Here is a 17,011-nt window from a genome sequence, read left to right on the forward strand (position 1 = left end):
TAAGGACATCAGGGATAAAATTGGAGACCTGCACAAGGCTGGGATGGACAATAGGCAAGCAGCTTGGTGAGAAGGCAACAACTGTTGGAGCAATTATTAGAAAATGGAAGAAGTTCAAGATGACGGTCAATCAGTCTGGGGCTCCATGCAAGATCTCACCTCGTGGGGCATCAATGATCATGAGGAAGGTGAGGGATCAGCCCAGAACTACACGGCAGGACCTGGTCAATGACCTGAAGAGAGCTGGGTCCACAGTCTCAAAGAAAATCATTAGTAACACACTACGCCGTCATGGATTAAAATCCTGCAGCGCACGCAAGGTCCCAAGCCAGCGCATGTCCAGGCCCGTCTGAAGTTTGCCAATGACCATCTGGATGATCCAGAGGAGGAATGGGAGAAGGTCACGTGGTCTGATGAGACAAAAATAGAGCTTTTTGGTCTAAACTCCACTCGCCGTGTTTGGAGGAAGAAGGATGAGTACAACCCCAAGAACACCATCCCAACCGTGAAGCATGGAGGTGGAAACATTCTTTGGGGATGCTTTTCTGCAAAGGGGACAGGACGACTGCACCGTATTGAGGGGAGGATGGATGGGGCCATGTATCGCGAGATCTTGGCCAACAACCTCCTTCCCTCAGTAAGAGCATTGAAGATGGGTCGTGGCTGGGTCTTCCAGCATGACAACGACCCAAAACACACAGCCAGGGCAACTAAGGAGTGGCTCCGTAAGAAGCAACTCAAGGTCCTGGAGTGGCCTAGCCAGTCTCCAGACCTGAACCCAATAGAAAATCTTTGGAGGGAGCTGAAAGTCCGTATTGCCCAGCGACAGCCCCGAAACCTGAAGGATCTGGAGAAGGTCTATATGGAGGAGTGGGCCAAAATCCCTGCTGCAGTGTGTGCAAACCTGGTCAAGAACTACAGGAAACGTATGATCTCTGTAATTGCAAACAAAGGTTTTTGTACAAAATATTAAGTTCTGCTTTTCTGATGTATCAAATACTTATGTCATGCAATAAAATGCAAATGAATTACTTAAAAATCATACAATGTGATTTTCTGGATTTTTGTTTTAGATTCCGTCTCTCACAGTTGAAGTGTACCTATGATAAAAATTACAGACCTCTACATGCTTTAAGTAGGAAACCCTGCAAAATCGGCAGTGTATCAAATACTTGTTCTCCCCACTGTATATTCTGAGATAAGATGCGCTTTATAAAAAAAGGTCCTATAAGTGTCACCATTTTCATTAATTGCAAAGAACATCCATTAACCGTATTCATACATTTCAGTTAAGTTAAAATGCATACAAACAGGCATTTATTAAGCAGCAAGGGCTTATTCTGTGAGTGCAATGTTTCCAGAGTGAACTGGAATGTAAAGACTGGACATGAATCTCTCTCCAGTCCATGTCCATTCTATACTTTCTAGGTCTATCTGTATCTTCTGTGACAGAGAGCCAAGTGAATATGCCCCAGAGGTCACGCCACTGTAGGAACTGTCTTTTCTATCAATTGAAATGGTTAGAAGGAGATTTCATATTTGATCATTCTTTATTCTGCACTTATGGATGCAAGACTAGGCCTTCCTATCCATTTTATGGACTTTACCGCAGCCCAGAGTCGAGCTCAGTCAAAATGCAATAGCAACATTCAATATTTTTTTGTTTTTGATCCTTTTACAATTAATGTATAGGTGAGGCCTTGACATATGTACTGGCTCAAAAAACAATAAATAAAAGCTGTTTGTCTTACATGCAGACAAACACCAAATCCTCAGTTCAATCCTCCAGTCAGAATGATAAAATATTATGAACTGAGCAATAAAAAATAAACCAATAAGAAATCAATATTAACGTGTGGTATATTTACATTTTAGTCATTTAGCAGATGCTCTTATCCAGAGCGACTTACATGAGCAATTAGGTTTAAGTGCCTTGCTCAAGGGAACATCGGCATATTTTTCACAGTCAGCTCGGGGATTCAAACCAGCGACCTTTCGGGTTACTGGCCCAACACTTAACCGCTAGGCTACCTGCCGCCACGGTAGATCCAAACTTCTTAACACAAAGTAATATTGTAACTGAGGTAACACAATCATAATATGAAAAGTAAGTGTGCAGTAGGTAGCTAGGTCCATAAGTATGATCTGCTTGCAGTATTAACATTTCAGATTCATGTTTTGAGTAGAGGGTATAAAGCAAATAATGTGTATGCAATGCATGTTTTAATAAGTGCTACAAAAAGATTATGGTTTCTCTAACCACATAATGCATTGTGTTGTCAACACCTGCAATCAGACTCACTCCACTTCATCAGTTTTCATTTAAGGTTTTTTCCTCTGCCTCTATTTCAATGTTCTCTAGCAGGGTGTGTTTCTCATCTTCAGGCATCAGAGTCACAGGATTTAAATGGAAAATTCCCCTAGAGGAAAAAGTACAACATTAATTTTCCTGGTAAAAATCACACTTAAAAAGGTGCAATCAGCAGTTACTACTTCCAATTTTAAACTTCAATCATTAATAATATGTACCCATTGATTCTTGAAAAATATGTGCTTAGTTCAACTGTCGTGCCCCATCAGAACCCAAAGTATACTCCAATGTTTGTAAACAAACATTGGTTCAATCTGTAATTTTGATAGCATTAGCATGGATGTTCAGTCCTTGCATCCATTCCTCCGTCTATGAATTTGAGTGTGGTTACATTTCTCCAGCCCCATCCCTCAGCTTTTTACCAAAACAGGTGGGGAAGACACTTTGTTATTGTTACTACTGCTGATTGCCGCATTAAGAAAAGATGAGAGACTGATGTGCCTCATTAAATGGTCTTGGCAGTAAGGTGTGGTCAATGACAAATCCTGCATACTGACCTGGCAATGTTTCATTCAATTCTACAACAATCATGTAAGCAGGCGCAACAGGACCTATGTGAAAACATACTTGTGTTCACATGTTGGGAAGAGCATGTCCAGGATCTTGACAATGACCGCTGACCCAACCACACCAATCACCACCACCCACATGACCAAGAAGAACAGGGGCAAGGACTCAGACCAGAAGCGTCGCAGGCGGTCCCTCACCTCCTCCACCCATCGACACATGGCCTGCAAACAGATTCAAACTTCAAAGCACATTCCGAGCACATTCTAAAAAATGTATTTTGTGGATTTGATTTGGATATGATGTCCAATTTACTTACACTGTAAGAGGAGATGGATTCTTTGAGCGGTGCCTCTGTCTGCATTTCATCCGACAGCCCTCCCAACTCATCATCCTCATCATTGTTATTATACAACAAGTCTGGGTCCATGCGGAGGGGAGTCTCTGGGAGCTTGCCTGGGGCAGCAATCTCCTCCTGGGTGGTGTCAGCATGCTTCAGAGGGTAATGAATGGTGGTATGGGACATCACTTGGTCTTCAGCTGAGCAGAAGGAAGTGGAACATTACCATTCACAAACTAATTTAGGAACACTACTTTAGTAATGGAATTTAGATAACTTGTCCTTTTCATGTAAAAGTACGAGAACGAAAACAGTTATTCTTGCATACCTTTTTTAGGATTTGTTGGATCTGTGATGACCACATCATTTTCCCTTGGGATCCTGAAAATCTCACTGTGTCCAATGGGGTAGGTGTTGGTATACTGAGCAAGCTTCTGGAAATTGGGGCTCATCAGTATCTTCACTTCACACATTTCTGGCTGCTGGACCTAAATGATAGAAAAGGATACAAAAGCCATAAGATCACAGATTTCCCATCATTGTACCACCCACCATGGTGAAAATATGATCCTTTAGCTGTGACATAAATATCCTAACACAATTATTTTTTTGTCCTTTTCTCCATCAAGTAACTTGACCTTTTTCCCCTCCATCTCAATGACCTCGCTGAACACCTGGAGAGCAACCACCTCTTCTGAATCACTCCACAGGCGATTCTGGCTCACCATCACCCGGGTGACAGTGGACACATAGTCACCAGATTCAAATTCACTGGTGCCATTGATGGTATCCACTGTAAACAGAGTAAAAAAGCTGCGTTAATCAGGTGCATAATGCAGTTCTGTAACTAAGTTATAAGCAGCAGAAGCATTTTCACTACTCACACAGCAAGGCTTGGCAGTTCAACCTAGTCACCCCTGACAACTCCACAGGGATGTCATTGATAAGCACCTGTTCTTCATCCACTGAAATATTCAGGTTGATCTGAAAAGGTAAATGTATTGATTTGATTATGTTATTATTCAATACCATTATGACAGGCTTATTAATAGACAACTTCTGGATATTATAGCTTACCTGCAAGTTGTTGGACTCCTGCACATTTGTGTCATCCAATGTCCCTGCTGTCACATTGATCAGAATGCTTTCCTGTGTGAGAATCATGAATGGGAAAGAGGAACATGATATACACATTAGCTAGCTAGGTAAATAACATTATTCACCAAAACATCAGGACCCCTGAGAGTGACACTTCAGGGCATTCAACCTTGCTTGTATTGTGCTCATGCTATCCGGATATAAACATTAGCTAGTTAGCTAGCTGCAGTGAGTCAGATAGCAACAAAGGTAACGTTAGCATCATTAGCCAGCTAGTTACCTACCAATATTAGTTGACTAGCTAGTTAGCTGCATTCAGCACAGCAGGTAAACATAGTTACGACTAACGTTACCTTGTTGATTTGACCAGCTAACAGTTGACGTTATCTAGACTAGTTTATTTTTATTAAAAAAAATTTTTTTTATAGCTATCTAGTCTAGTACCGTGCTAAATTCGTCTCCTACCGTGTTCAACTGTCGAGGTGCAGACTCAGCTAAAATAAACGACATAAACAGTAAAAATAGAGCATAACTTGATGGTCGTTTCATCGCCATCTTCGATCGGCCGTTTAAAAATATTTTGCAGGAAACTTATTTTCAGTCTGATAAAAGGAAACAACAACACGGTCGTCACTACTTTACCACGGCCACAAAGTCATAAACTCCGCCTCTTTCTACGAGTTACATTCTTAAAATGTGATTTTAAACCTAATCCTAAACTTAACCTTAGCCTTAACCACGTGGCTTACCTTATACCTAACCCTAACCTTAAAATAAGACAACAAATATTTTTGTTTTCGTACTTTTTTACCATATAGACTTTGTGGCTGTGGTAACTAGTGGATACCCCCACAACACCCAAGTGGCATCGAATCAAACAAGGGCGCGTGCGCAGCTGCGCAGTCACCCTGCAAACATGGCGGTTCTTCTTGAAACAACATTGGGTGATATCGTCATTGATTTATTTACAGAAGAAAGGCCTAAAAGTAAGAAAACATGCACCAACACTTCCAACGCTAATATTTGGTAACACAGCCTACATTTCGTAATAATTAAAGCTTCTCAGAAAGTCAAATATCGCCTTTTAAGTTGCTGCTAGCAAGTGCTAGGTAACAAGATAGCCAACCATTCATTTGCCCAGCGATAGCAAATGCTAACTGTTGTTCATTTTATATTTCGGCTAGCCAACAAACATTTAAAAATATAGGATTGCTTTGGGGACACTTCGTCTGATAGTTCACGCTGTGTTGATTGACGTGGCACAATCATTGCAACTCAGGGAAAGGAAATCCTAATGCCTTATGAATGTGATGTGTTTTCATAATGACGATCAGCTCCTTTTTTTTTCTAGCATCCCTGAATTTCCTGAAGTTATGCAAAATCAAATTCTACAATTACTGCCTTATCCACAATGTCCAGAGAGATTTTATTGTGCAGACTGGAGATCCCACTGGGACTGGCCGTGGTGGAGAATCTGTCTATGGGTAAGTCCTCTTCCTCAGCATAAACAGCATTGTCCAAAATCATCATCACAGCTGTTGTTTATATCTCACAGGAATGTTGATGATTTCTTTTCTATTCCCTCAGTAAACTATATGGAGACCAGGCCCGCTTCTATGATGCAGAGAAAAACCCACGGATCAAACACAGAAAGAAGGGGATGGTGTCCATGGTGAACAATGGCAGTGACCAACATGGTTCTCAGGTTGGTAAAACTGCCATCCACCTCCTCAGTATTTAACTGCTATCAGTTTGAAAGCCACAATGTTAGCCTACTGATTCAGGTAGGACAGATGGCAAGCATCTGAAATCTTTTATTTGTGCTGTAACAATCTCCTTGGTCCCCAGTTCCTGATCACCACTGGTGAGAACCTGGACTACCTGGATGGGGTCCACACTGTGTTCGGAGAGGTGTCAGAGGGTATGGACGTCTTGGCCAAGATCAATGAGACCTTCGTTGACAAGGACTTCATCCCTTTTCAGGATATCAGGTCAGCAAATTGAATTTCCTTTAATCATATTTGAATGTAGCAATTTTAGAGGGAGATTAGAATAGAATTTTATACCAAAAAAATAATTATAAACATTTACTGTTCCATGAATACCTAGAGTGCAGGGTTTCCGTAAGACGGTAATAGCCTGCTTTTGGTCGATTTAAAATAAATAAATAGAAATGCCGATAAATAAAATTGGCACCGGCCAGATTAACCTATATACCGATAAGCATGACCAGACAAATGCATTTACATCGACTGGTATTTCCATGAATTAATAGGCTAAAAATCATTATTTTGCAAAGGGATTTTTAATTTAAAAAATAATGCTTTTTAGCCTATTTATTGATGTAAATACCTGTCGATATAAATACATTTGACTGGTCATTCTTATTGGTCTATAGGTTAATTTGCATTACTTAGTGAAATGAAATTGGCGCATGTGTACAGTATATTTGTTATGTATCTTATTTATCAATACGTGTACAGTATACAGATGTGGCATATCAAGAAGCAGATTAAACAGCATGATCATTACATTTTGTGCTGGGGACAATAAAAGGCCACTCTAAAATGTGCAGGTTTGTCACACAACACAATGCCACAGATTTCTCAAGTTGAGGGAGTTTTTAATTGGCATGCTGTCTGCAAGACTGTCCACCAAAGCTTTTGCCAGAAAACTGAATGTTAATTTCTCGACCATAAGCCGCCTCCAAGGTCGTTTTAGAGAATTTGTTGTTTTAGAGAGAAGTACGTCCAACCAGCCTCACAACCGCAGACCAGGTGTAACCACGCCAGCGCAGGACTTCCACATCCGGCTTCTTCACCTGCAGGATCGTCTGAGACCAGCCACCCGGACAGCTGATAAAACATTGGGTTTGCACAACTCAATAATTTTTGCACAGACTGTCAGAAACTGTCTCAGGGAAGCTCATCTGCGTGCTGGTCGTCCTCACCAGGGTCTTGACCTGACTGCAGTTCGGCATCGTAACCGACTTCAGTGGGCAAATGCTCACCTTCGATGGCTACTGGCACGCTTGAAACGGCTGAATCCCGGTTTTAACTGTACCGGGCAGATGGCAAACAGTGTGTATGGCGTTGTGTGAGCGAGCGGTTTGCTTATGTCAACGTTGTGAACAGAGTGCCCCATGGTGGCGGTGGGGTGATGGTATGGGCGTGCATAAGTTACAGACAACAAACACAATTGCATTTTATCGATGGCAATTTGCCATTCATCCACTCCCATCATGTCATGTTTTAGCATGATAATGCACAGCCCCATGTCGCAAGGATCCGTACACAATTCCTGGAAGCTGGAAATGGCATGCATACTCACCAGACATGTCACCCATTGAGCACGTTTGGGATGCTCTGGATCGACGTGTATGACGGCGTGTTCCCGTCCCCGTCAATATCCAGCAACGCAACTCGTCATTGTAAATAATAATTTGTTCCTAACTGACTTGCATAGTTAAATAAAGTTTAAATAAAATAAAAAAACTTCAAAACACACATTGAAGAGGAGACAACATTCCACAGGCCACAATCGACAGCCTGATCAACTCTTTGCAAAGGCGATGTCGCGCTGCAAGTGGCAAATGGTGGTCACACCAGATACTGACTGGTTTTCTGATCCATATACATCCCATACTTTATTTTTTTTTTACATTTTAAGGTATCTGTGACCAACAGATGCATATCTGTATTCCCAGTCATGTGAAATCCATAGATTAGGACCTCATTTATTTATTTCAATTTAATGATTTCATTAGAAATCAAATCAAATTGTATTTGTCTCATGCGCCGAATACAAGAGGTGTAGACCTTACAGTGAAATGCTTAATTACAAGCCCTTAACCAACAATGCAGTTTTAAGAAAAGTGTTAAGTAAAAAAAATAGTAAATAAAAGTTAAAAATAATTAAACAGCAGCAGTAAAATAGCGAAGCTATATACAGGGGCTACCGGTACAGAGTCAATGTGCGGGGGCACCGGTTAGTTGAGGTAATTCAGGTATTATGTACATGTAGGTAGAGTTAAAGTGACTATGCATAGATAATAAACAGAGTGTAGCAGCAGCGTAAAATAGGTAGTCTGGGTAGCCCTTTGATTAGCTGTTCAGGAGTCTTATGGCTTGTGGGTAGATGATTAGAAGCCTTTTTAGAAGCTGATTAGAAGCCTTTTGGGCCTTGACCTGGCGCTCCGGTACCGCTTGCCGTGCAATAGCAGAGAGAACAGTCTATGAATAGGGTGGCTGGAGTCTTTGACATTTTTTAGGACCTTCCTCTGGGGGCCTGTTATAGAGGTCCTGGATGGCAGGAAACTTGGCCCCAGTGATGTACTGGGCCGGTCGCACTACCCTCTGTAGTGCCTTGCGGTCGGAGGCCGAGCAGTTGTCATACCAGGCAGTGATGCAACCAGTCAGGATGCTCTCAATGGTGCAGCTGTAAAACCTTTTGAGGATCTGAGGACCCATGCCAAATCTTTTCAGTCTCCTGAGGGGGAATAGACTTTGTCGTGCCCTCTTCACGACTGTCTTAGTGTGTTTGGACAATGATAGTTGTTTGGTGATGTGGACACCAAGGAATTTGAAGCTCTCAACCTGCTCCACTACAGCCCCGTCGTTGAGCATGGGGGCGTGCTCGGTCCTCCTTGTCCTGTAGTCCACGATCATCTCCTTTGTCTTGATCACGTTGAGGGAGAGGTTGTTGTCCTGGCACCACACGGCCAGGTCTCTGATATTCCTCCCTATAGTCTGTCTCATCGTTGTCTGTGATCAGGCCTACCAATGTTGTGTCAACGGCAAACTTGATGAGGGTGTTGGAGTCGTGCCTGAACTAAACTGTAACTATATTTTTGTTCAGTGTAGATGAGATTTTGCTGTTTGTTACTCATCTTGTTGGCTGAGGAAAAATAAAAGTGGACAGTTGTTCTAACATCTTCAAAGTGCGCATCAGAATTAGAAGGACTGCACATCGTTGCATCCTCGACTTGCATGTTCTGTTAATATGAATTACTGTAATCTAAATGCGATTTCTGTCAGTCTGACCACTGTGGGTGGACGCCCTAATCAGATTACGCACCCAATGTGTATGGGTCCGGTAAATTTCTCAAATGTCTGGTAAATTAAGGGTGCAATATGCAGAAATCATTTCCTATTTGCAAGAATTCTAATAGTTGGCCTAATTTCAGTTTGTGACAAAACGTGTAAGTGTAGTGTAGAGAATCATTGTACCATCTAAACCGCTGTGAAATATATTTTCCAGAACCAAAAATATTGTATTTTCAGCTGTTTGAAGCTGGTGTACAAAACCGAAAGTAAAACACTCTCTAAAATGAAACTTGAGTGGGAAGCATAGAAATAGCACACACTGAACAGATCTACCACTTCTTAGACTTGCTTTCAATGACAGATCTATAACTCACATTTCTATGCAAATTTGGTCAGGTCACCCTAAAAAGTTGCATATTGTAGCTTTAAAATTAGGCTGGTCAAATGTCCGGCAGCACATTTTCCAAACGTTAAACCCTGCTAGAGTGGTGTCAATATAATGACCTACTCAGATAGACATCCCAGTATAAGGTGGAGAGAAAATAGGTATGATACTTGTTTTGTCATTGCAGAATAAACCACACTGTGATCCTGGAAGACCCTTTCGATGACCCCGCTGACTTGCCCGTGCCTGACCGCTCCCCTGAGCCTACTAAGGAACAGCTGGATGTGTGTGACTGGACACTTTCTGTACCATTGAATTAAAAGCAATGCATATCTCCCTTTCAGAGCAAAAGTATTGTAAACGATATTACTTTAATATAAAAGAATACGGTTTAAGTTAGTTCATTATTGTCTTCGGTACCAGAAAACAATGAACGATGCAACTTTTGACGTCTAACCTTACAGTCCCCTCTTTGGTGTGCAGAGTGGTCGTATTGGAGCTGATGAAGTGATCAACGACACAGATGGGAAGAAGGCTGAGGAGCTGGATGAGCTGCTGAAGGAGAAGGAGGCCAAGACCCAGGCCATCCTGCTGGAGATGGTGAGGGGGGGGGGTCTTGTGGTTCGGTCCACTTAGCCTTGTAGAGGATGTCCATACTTTCAGGAGGGATGGCAGAAGGGATTTTGTAACACTCAACATTATCACTTATTAGTACAGATTGCTGTTGAAGAACCCAACAGTACTTCTACTGTAGTAGTTAATTAGCTAGTGAACATATTAGTGTTGTAAACATTATATGGTGGTTTTATAAGAGTTTTGTGATTTCAGAGACACTGACGTGTGTATGTGCTTGTGTAGGTGGGTGATCTCCCTGATGCGGAAGTGAAACCTCCTGAGAATGTGCTGTTTGTGTGTAAGCTGAACCCTGTGACCACAGATGAGGACCTGGAGATCATTTTCTCCCGCTTCGGACTTATTAAGTGGTAAAATAGACCCTGTCTATTTCAACATACTGGCCTCATAACATTACGATACATATTTAATTTTAAATAGACCTAGTCCTAACCAATTTAAATATTGAATGTTGGTGAACTGTACCATGATTAACATGTTCTTATTTTGCTACAGCTGTGAGATCATCAGAGACTGGAAGTCAGGAGAGTCTCTGTGCTATGCTTTCATTGAGTTTGAAAAGGTGTGTATTGGTTTGGTGTTCACGTGATTGCTTTCTGTACCATAAGTTATCGTAAAATAATTTTAGCCCTATTTTGATTGTGCATGGAAATAAAAGTTGAACATTGCTCCACTCAGGTTCATAAGTACACTGAACAAAAATACAAATGCAACATGTAAAGTGTTGATCCCATGTTTCATGAGCTGATATAAAAGATCCCAGAAATGTTTCATACTCACAAAAAGCTTTTCTCTAAAATGTTGTGCACAAATTTGTTTACATCCCCTTTAGTGAGCATTTCTCCTTTGCCAAGATAGTCCATTCACCTGACAGGCGTAGCATATCAAGAAGCTTATTAAACAGCATGATCAGGTGCACCTTGTGCTGGTGACAATTAAAGGCCACTAAAATGTGCAGTTTTGACACAACGCAATGCCACAGATGTCTCGAGTTTTGCAATTGTGCAATTGGCATGCTGACTGCAGTAATGTCCACCAGAGCTGTTGCCAGAGAATTGAAAGTTAATTTCTCTACCATAAGCCAGCTCCAACAAAATGTTTGAGAATTTGGCTGTACGTCCAACCGGCCTCACAACTGCAGACCACATGTAACCACGCCAGCCCAGGACCTCCACATCCAGCTTCTTCACCTGCGAGATCGTCTGAGACCAGTCACCCAGGCACTGATGAAACTGAGTATTTCTGTCTCTAATAAAGTCCTTTTGTGGGGAAAAACGAATTCTAATTGGCTTGGCCTGGCTCCCCAGTGAGTGGGCTTATGTCCTCCCAGGGCATACCTGCCCAGTTGTGAAATCCATAGATGAGGGCCTAATGAATTCATTTAAATTAACTGATTGCCTTATATGAACTGTAACTCAGTAAAATCGTTCAAATTGTTGCATGTTGCGTTTTATATTTTTGTTCAGCATCCAAATCAAGACAGAAATATAAAGATAGAGATTCCTTTTTGAACAATTCAACTGCAGTTGTGCAACATATCAATAGATGGCACCAGTTAGTCAGAATTGAGAGGGTACAAATGAAATCATTTGAAATGTCATATGGTTTTGTTTACTGAAATTAATTCCCTTGTTCACTGGACCCATAAGGGCTCACATGACCCTTTTTTAGATGCAATTGATGTCCTTTCTGTGCACAGGAGGAGGACTGTGAAAAGGCCTTCTTCAAGATGGACAACGTGCTCATAGATGACAGGCGCATACATGTGGACTTCAGCCAGTCTGTTTCAAAGATCAAATGGAAAGGCAAAGGTAAACACTTATTAAAACATAACTCACTTGGACTTTTATTTCAAGGTTTTGTGTGTTCCATAAAGTATGCGTTATGTATACTTTCAGAGACTCAATTAAGCCCTAATAAGGCACTTAAACTAAAGGATGTCTCATTCACCTCTGCGAAGTAGAGAACTTCACAAGGTCTTTTGTTTTCTAGGTGGAAAGTATACAAAGGATGACTTCAAGGCCTATGAAAAAGACGTGGGATCCAAATTAGCTCTTAAGGATAAAGTCAAACCTAAGCAGGAGTATCCTTAAATGTGTTTATATTTGCTATTCAATATGTAAAGGAGAATGAGTTAAAGTGTAAAATATTTAAACTCAACTGTGCACTATTTCACATAGCTATCAGGACAGAGAGAGGTAAACTATTGTGAAGACATTTCTCTGTTGGAGGAAATTACATTTCTCTGATAGACTTGGCAAACTTGGAATTACACACTTTACTTCCTCAAGTTTTTCTAAACATTCCCAAAAGCTCCAAGTACGACCTGCTTTTAGAGGAAGAGGAAGAAGGAACAAGCCAACGGCATGCTGAAAAGAAACACAAGGATAAGAAACACAATCACTCAGATGACGAGGACACCAGGAAATCCAAGAAATCCAAGGTCGCCCAAAAATAACTTTTGAACTACCGTAATTTCCGGACTATTAAGCGCACCTGAATATAAGCCGCACCCACTGAATTTAAAAAATATATATTATTTTGAACATAAATAAGCCGCACATGTCTATAAGCCACAGGTGCCTACCGGTACATTGAAACAAATGAACTTTAGACAGGCTTTAACGAAACACGGCTTGTAACAAAAAATGAAAAATTAGCAGTAAGCTTTAGTTGTCTTTTTGCACTGAGTCAATTCCTCACGCTGCTGTTTCCAACGTCTTATCATCGACTCATTAAGAATAAGCTCCCGTGCAGCATCTCTATTTCCTTTTCCAACAGCCAGATCAATCGCCTTCAACTTGAAAGCTGCATCATATGCATTTCTCCGTGTCTTTGCCATGATGAGGATGACAAAATGACTACCGTAATCAGAATGATGGGAAGTTTGAGAGCGCTCGATTTAATCTAAACAGTAAACAAAAAAGTTGTTTGACCTTAACCCGTTCGGCAATTTCATTGGTCTAATGAAAGCTTCATGCTGCCAAAAAACTGAGCACGTCACAGAATGTGTTTATTTGGAGAGAAAAAAATTGAAAGCGGCAAAAATCCATATATTAGCCGCGTCATTGTTTAAGCCGCGAGGTTCAAAGCCTGGGAAAAAAGTTGCGGCTTATAGTCCGGAATTTACGGTAATTGTTTTCCTTCTTTCACAATAATGTTCAGTAAGAGCATTAGAGTAAGCATGACTCATGTAATTTGGGAATGGCTTGTCATTTCAGCAGTTGTGGCACCAGTCACTCGAGCTATACTGAGTCATTCCACAGAGCTTTGTTTTGAGCACCACCAAAGATTTCTCTTGAACCTTTGTCAAACCTCTTTCTCTCCCAATGTTATACCTACAGTGGAACAGTGAGGAGCCCAGGCGGGAGAAAAAGACAGACCGGCAGCATTCTCACTCCAGGGAAAGAGACAGCCACCACAAGCACAGCAAGTCCCGTGAAAAGCACCGCCCGGAGAGGAGCCGCAGTCGCTCACCCAAGAAGTCTAAAGACAAGGAGAGGAGCAGACGCCGATGACAAGAGAGGGAGTGGAACAGGGTTGAGGCTAATTCCATTTCAACTCCCCATCAATATACTGAATTGGAAAATCCTCTTTGAAAAATAAATGTCAGTTAATTTCATGATTTGACTAAATTGAAATGGAATTGGACCGCCCTGATACCTGTCACTGTGGCCCCTACTACCCCACCACCACCCATGTCTGAGAGAGCAGCACTAGGGACTCAGCCCTCACATTACATGGGGGAAAAAATATCCTGGGATGTTTACCCTAATTACCTGGAAGTAACACAGTGTTACATAACCTGAGAACACTGCTCATTATGAATAATAAAACATTTCAGCCTGAACTGCTCGATTCCTATAGGGCAACATTCTGTATTTAGGTCTACACAGCATTTTCCAAATCAGTCTCCATACACACATAACTAAGTCCCCAGTCAGTAACGTTCTATAAGTATATTTGTATTTTGGTTTGACTTACACCCCACCCCCCTTTCTCTGTTTATTCATGGTCAGGTGAATGATTTCCCACCATGTTTGTCCATATTTTAACCTTTTGACTGTAGTTTGTTTTGCAGCTTTTGTAAGGTAAATAAATGTACCCAGCTAACAAATATTCCCACAACTTTAACCCTCAGACACATGAATGTTCTTAAAACGCGTCTAGAACATTGTATATTCTGAGAATATTGTAAACACGTTCTAGATAAGTAATTTTTTACATTAAAGGAACATTCTCAATTTTAACACCAAAACATGCTAAAACTGTTTTAAGGTTTTTGCTAACATAGAATGTTCCCTCAACTAACGGAAAACTAGACACTCAAACATTAGGGGAACATCAAGGGTAATATTACAAAAACTTTCTCTGTACCTAGAATTGTTAGCTGGGTAGTGGGCATGGAAAGCGTGAGTTGTCTGTATGCACTGCAGAGGGGATTCCCTGTGTCATCCTCCCCATGAGTTCAAGACGTATGTCACTGAAATAGCATGATACCCAGTGTTGTAGTCGGGACGGAGTCCAGACTTTCATGACTTCTGATTCGAGCATTGGTGACTCGCCTTCTCGTGACTTGTATTTGCAGTTGGACTAGATAGGGTACTATGATAAGGAGAATATTAGCAGCACTGGATGCGCAGAGCAACAAGGGTTCTGTTATCTGGCAGTGAAAGGACACGCCACACACAGCCTACATCAGCTGGTGAGCTGCAAGGGAGCAAGTGATGATTGTGGGCAGGCAGGTTCTGCTCCGGCTCCGACAATCATAGGCAACACATCGCACAAGCAACTCTCTTGCTTCCCCATAACCACCAGTCACCAGCCTACTATTTCGTTTTGCCTGGTTAACAAACACAAACTGCTTTAAAATTGAAAACAATACTAGTATTAAGTTTAATGGTAAAACAACAGTCTAGCTATTTGTCTCTCTCTCCCCTTGATTATAGACAAATATGCTGTCTTTGAATTTGTCGTCTCGCTCTACCCACCTCCCACTTTCCCCCCTGCATCTCATAGCCAGGTTCTGACAAGTCTCCATTTAAATTTTTTACTCTGCAATAAAAAAAAATACAGAAATATCAGTGGGCGATTACAAAAAATTAGCTGACAGCCGGACTTACCATTCATATATGTAGTAAATAAGTAGTTAAACAGGTATTGTGTAGAACTTGTGAGGTAATGATAATTAGTACATTAGTTGTTTTTTCATGAGGGAGTATACTGCCATCGGGTGGCGACTAGAAACAATTGTATAATAAGATCTATTATAAATTGATGGACTTGACCATTGGTGACTTGTACTCAACTCGGACTTCAGCCATAGGGTGTCGTGACTCGACTCTGACTCAAGCACAGGGGATTTGACTCGGGCTCGAGGTTTAGTGACTCGACTACAACACTGATGATTACTCACCTTCCAACTCCCTGAGTGATATAAGAAGTTGGAGGCAGCCATGCAGGATGAAAGTTGTGTGGGCTACATTCATAAATGAGGTATCCTCTTTTGGGTACAGTTTTAATTGTTTTTGGTCAGTATATTGGCAGTACTGTCAGAGAGGGTATCAGTTAGCCCAACCTAAATCATGTGTTGAAGTATATTAGGGACATGTGTGTGAAAAACCAAAGGCAAGCTAGATGTAATTCGATAAAGCCCTGACCCAAAGTGTTCAGAATAACGTTTTCAGCCTTGGCAGACATAGAAGAATAGCACAGTGAGGGGTGCATGTGTAGCTAGCTAACAGTCATTGAGTTTTCCACAGGGCCTCTCCTTGTGCAACACTGTGGGCCACCACTTCTAGCCCCCTCGGAGTTCCCTGAATTAAAGCATGAGAGACCCCAGCCAACATTCACCATAATTAGTCATTTGACATTTCACAAATCATTTCATACTTGGTTGTTTCTCCGAATGAGATGCCATTTTGAAGCTCCTTATAAGGAAGGGGTTGTTTTGAACTTTTACTGAGTGAGAGAGCATGCAAGTATTGTTCTCTTTCATTTTCGTAACAGGTCGCCAAACGACCTATCGGAACTCCTTCCCCTTCACGCTGTGTGATTGAGATGCTTAATATCAAAGATGTTTACAGTCACACCACACCCTTACTGTACCATGGGACCTGTCACTATAAAAGATGGTGTGGCATAACATACTGTCTTTTCTTCACTCTCACATTTATGTATTTTACATTACGCGATTAATATTAATCCCCTTCGGATTACTTTCTTACGGAATTACGATTTTTCAACGACTCGAGGAGGTGCCATGAGTAGATGATTTTTTATCAAATCTACTCCCCCTCTCTCGTTATTGTGCCTGCCTATACTAGCTAACTTTTATTGCTTTTTGTCTGGTATTTCCATCTTTGTGTGTTAGCTAGCTAGTTAGCTTCGGGTCTAGCCCGTTACCTCAGAAGTTAGCTCCTAGCTAGCTAGCTAAATTAGCCACACATACAGTGAGCTTCAAAAGTATTAGGACAATGACACATTTTTTGTTGTTTTGGCTCTGTACTCCAGCACTTTGGATTTGAAATGATACTGTCATGGGGTCCGCACCCAAGTTTGATGAATTCAGTTCTTCAAAGAGTAAGACATGCATCCCTTTGTTCAAATACTGGAGCATGCCAAATGACCGA

The 17,011-nt window shown here is 41.4% G+C and overlaps 2 protein-coding genes across 3 annotated transcripts; one reads left to right on the forward strand and one right to left on the reverse strand.

The window, feature by feature from the left end:
- Positions 1-1,531: 1,531 nt before the first annotated feature.
- On the reverse strand, positions 1,532-4,985 carry ginm1 (glycoprotein integral membrane 1). 2 transcript variants are annotated; one of them, XM_029753409.1, is made up of 8 exons: positions 4,761-4,985; positions 4,296-4,367; positions 4,103-4,202; positions 3,857-4,011; positions 3,547-3,706; positions 3,198-3,418; positions 2,939-3,102; positions 1,532-2,420 (listed from the first exon to the last, which is right to left on the reverse strand). In XM_029753409.1, the coding sequence occupies exons 1-8, from the start codon at positions 4,869-4,871 to the stop codon at positions 2,312-2,314; spliced, it is 1,092 nt and encodes a 363-aa protein (XP_029609269.1). In that variant the 5' UTR covers positions 4,872-4,985; the 3' UTR covers positions 1,532-2,311. The 2 variants fall into 2 exon arrangements, with proteins under 2 accessions (XP_029609269.1, XP_029609276.1); XM_029753416.1 differs by having other exon boundaries at positions 4,782-4,983.
- A 209-nt stretch (positions 4,986-5,194) lies between these two features.
- ppil4 (peptidylprolyl isomerase (cyclophilin)-like 4) lies at positions 5,195-14,505 on the forward strand. Its single transcript, XM_029753394.1, has 12 exons — positions 5,195-5,302; positions 5,668-5,800; positions 5,904-6,021; positions 6,165-6,307; positions 9,934-10,030; positions 10,230-10,346; positions 10,605-10,729; positions 10,875-10,941; positions 12,079-12,190; positions 12,372-12,462; positions 12,693-12,822; positions 13,724-14,505. The coding sequence occupies exons 1-12, from the start codon at positions 5,233-5,235 to the stop codon at positions 13,895-13,897; spliced, it is 1,377 nt and encodes a 458-aa protein (XP_029609254.1). The 5' UTR covers positions 5,195-5,232; the 3' UTR covers positions 13,898-14,505.
- The last annotated feature ends 2,506 nt before the right edge of the window (positions 14,506-17,011 follow it).

Source organism: Salmo trutta, chromosome 1 (assembly GCF_901001165.1).
Source record: "Salmo trutta chromosome 1, fSalTru1.1, whole genome shotgun sequence".
NCBI classification, from domain to species: Eukaryota; Metazoa; Chordata; class Actinopteri; order Salmoniformes; family Salmonidae; genus Salmo; species Salmo trutta.

Bases quoted from the DNA above. Each gene is read 5' to 3' on its own strand.
- ginm1 (XM_029753409.1), bottom strand. From the start codon at position 4,871: ATGGCGATGAAACGACCATCAAGTTATGCTCTATTTTTACTGTTTATG. The intron at 3,419-3,546 runs GTATGCAAGAAT...CCTTCTGCTCAG, and splicing joins TCCAACAAATCCTAAAAAAG to CTGAAGACCAAGTGATGTCC. The intron at 3,103-3,197 runs GTAAGTAAATTG...ATCTGTTTGCAG, and splicing joins AATCCATCTCCTCTTACAGT to GCCATGTGTCGATGGGTGGA.
- ppil4 (XM_029753394.1), top strand. From the start codon at position 5,233: ATGGCGGTTCTTCTTGAAACAACATTGGGTGATATCGTCATTGATTTA. The intron at 6,022-6,164 runs GTTGGTAAAACT...CTTGGTCCCCAG, and splicing joins GTGACCAACATGGTTCTCAG to TTCCTGATCACCACTGGTGA. The intron at 12,463-12,692 runs GTATCCTTAAAT...CATTCCCAAAAG, and splicing joins AAAGTCAAACCTAAGCAGGA to CTCCAAGTACGACCTGCTTT.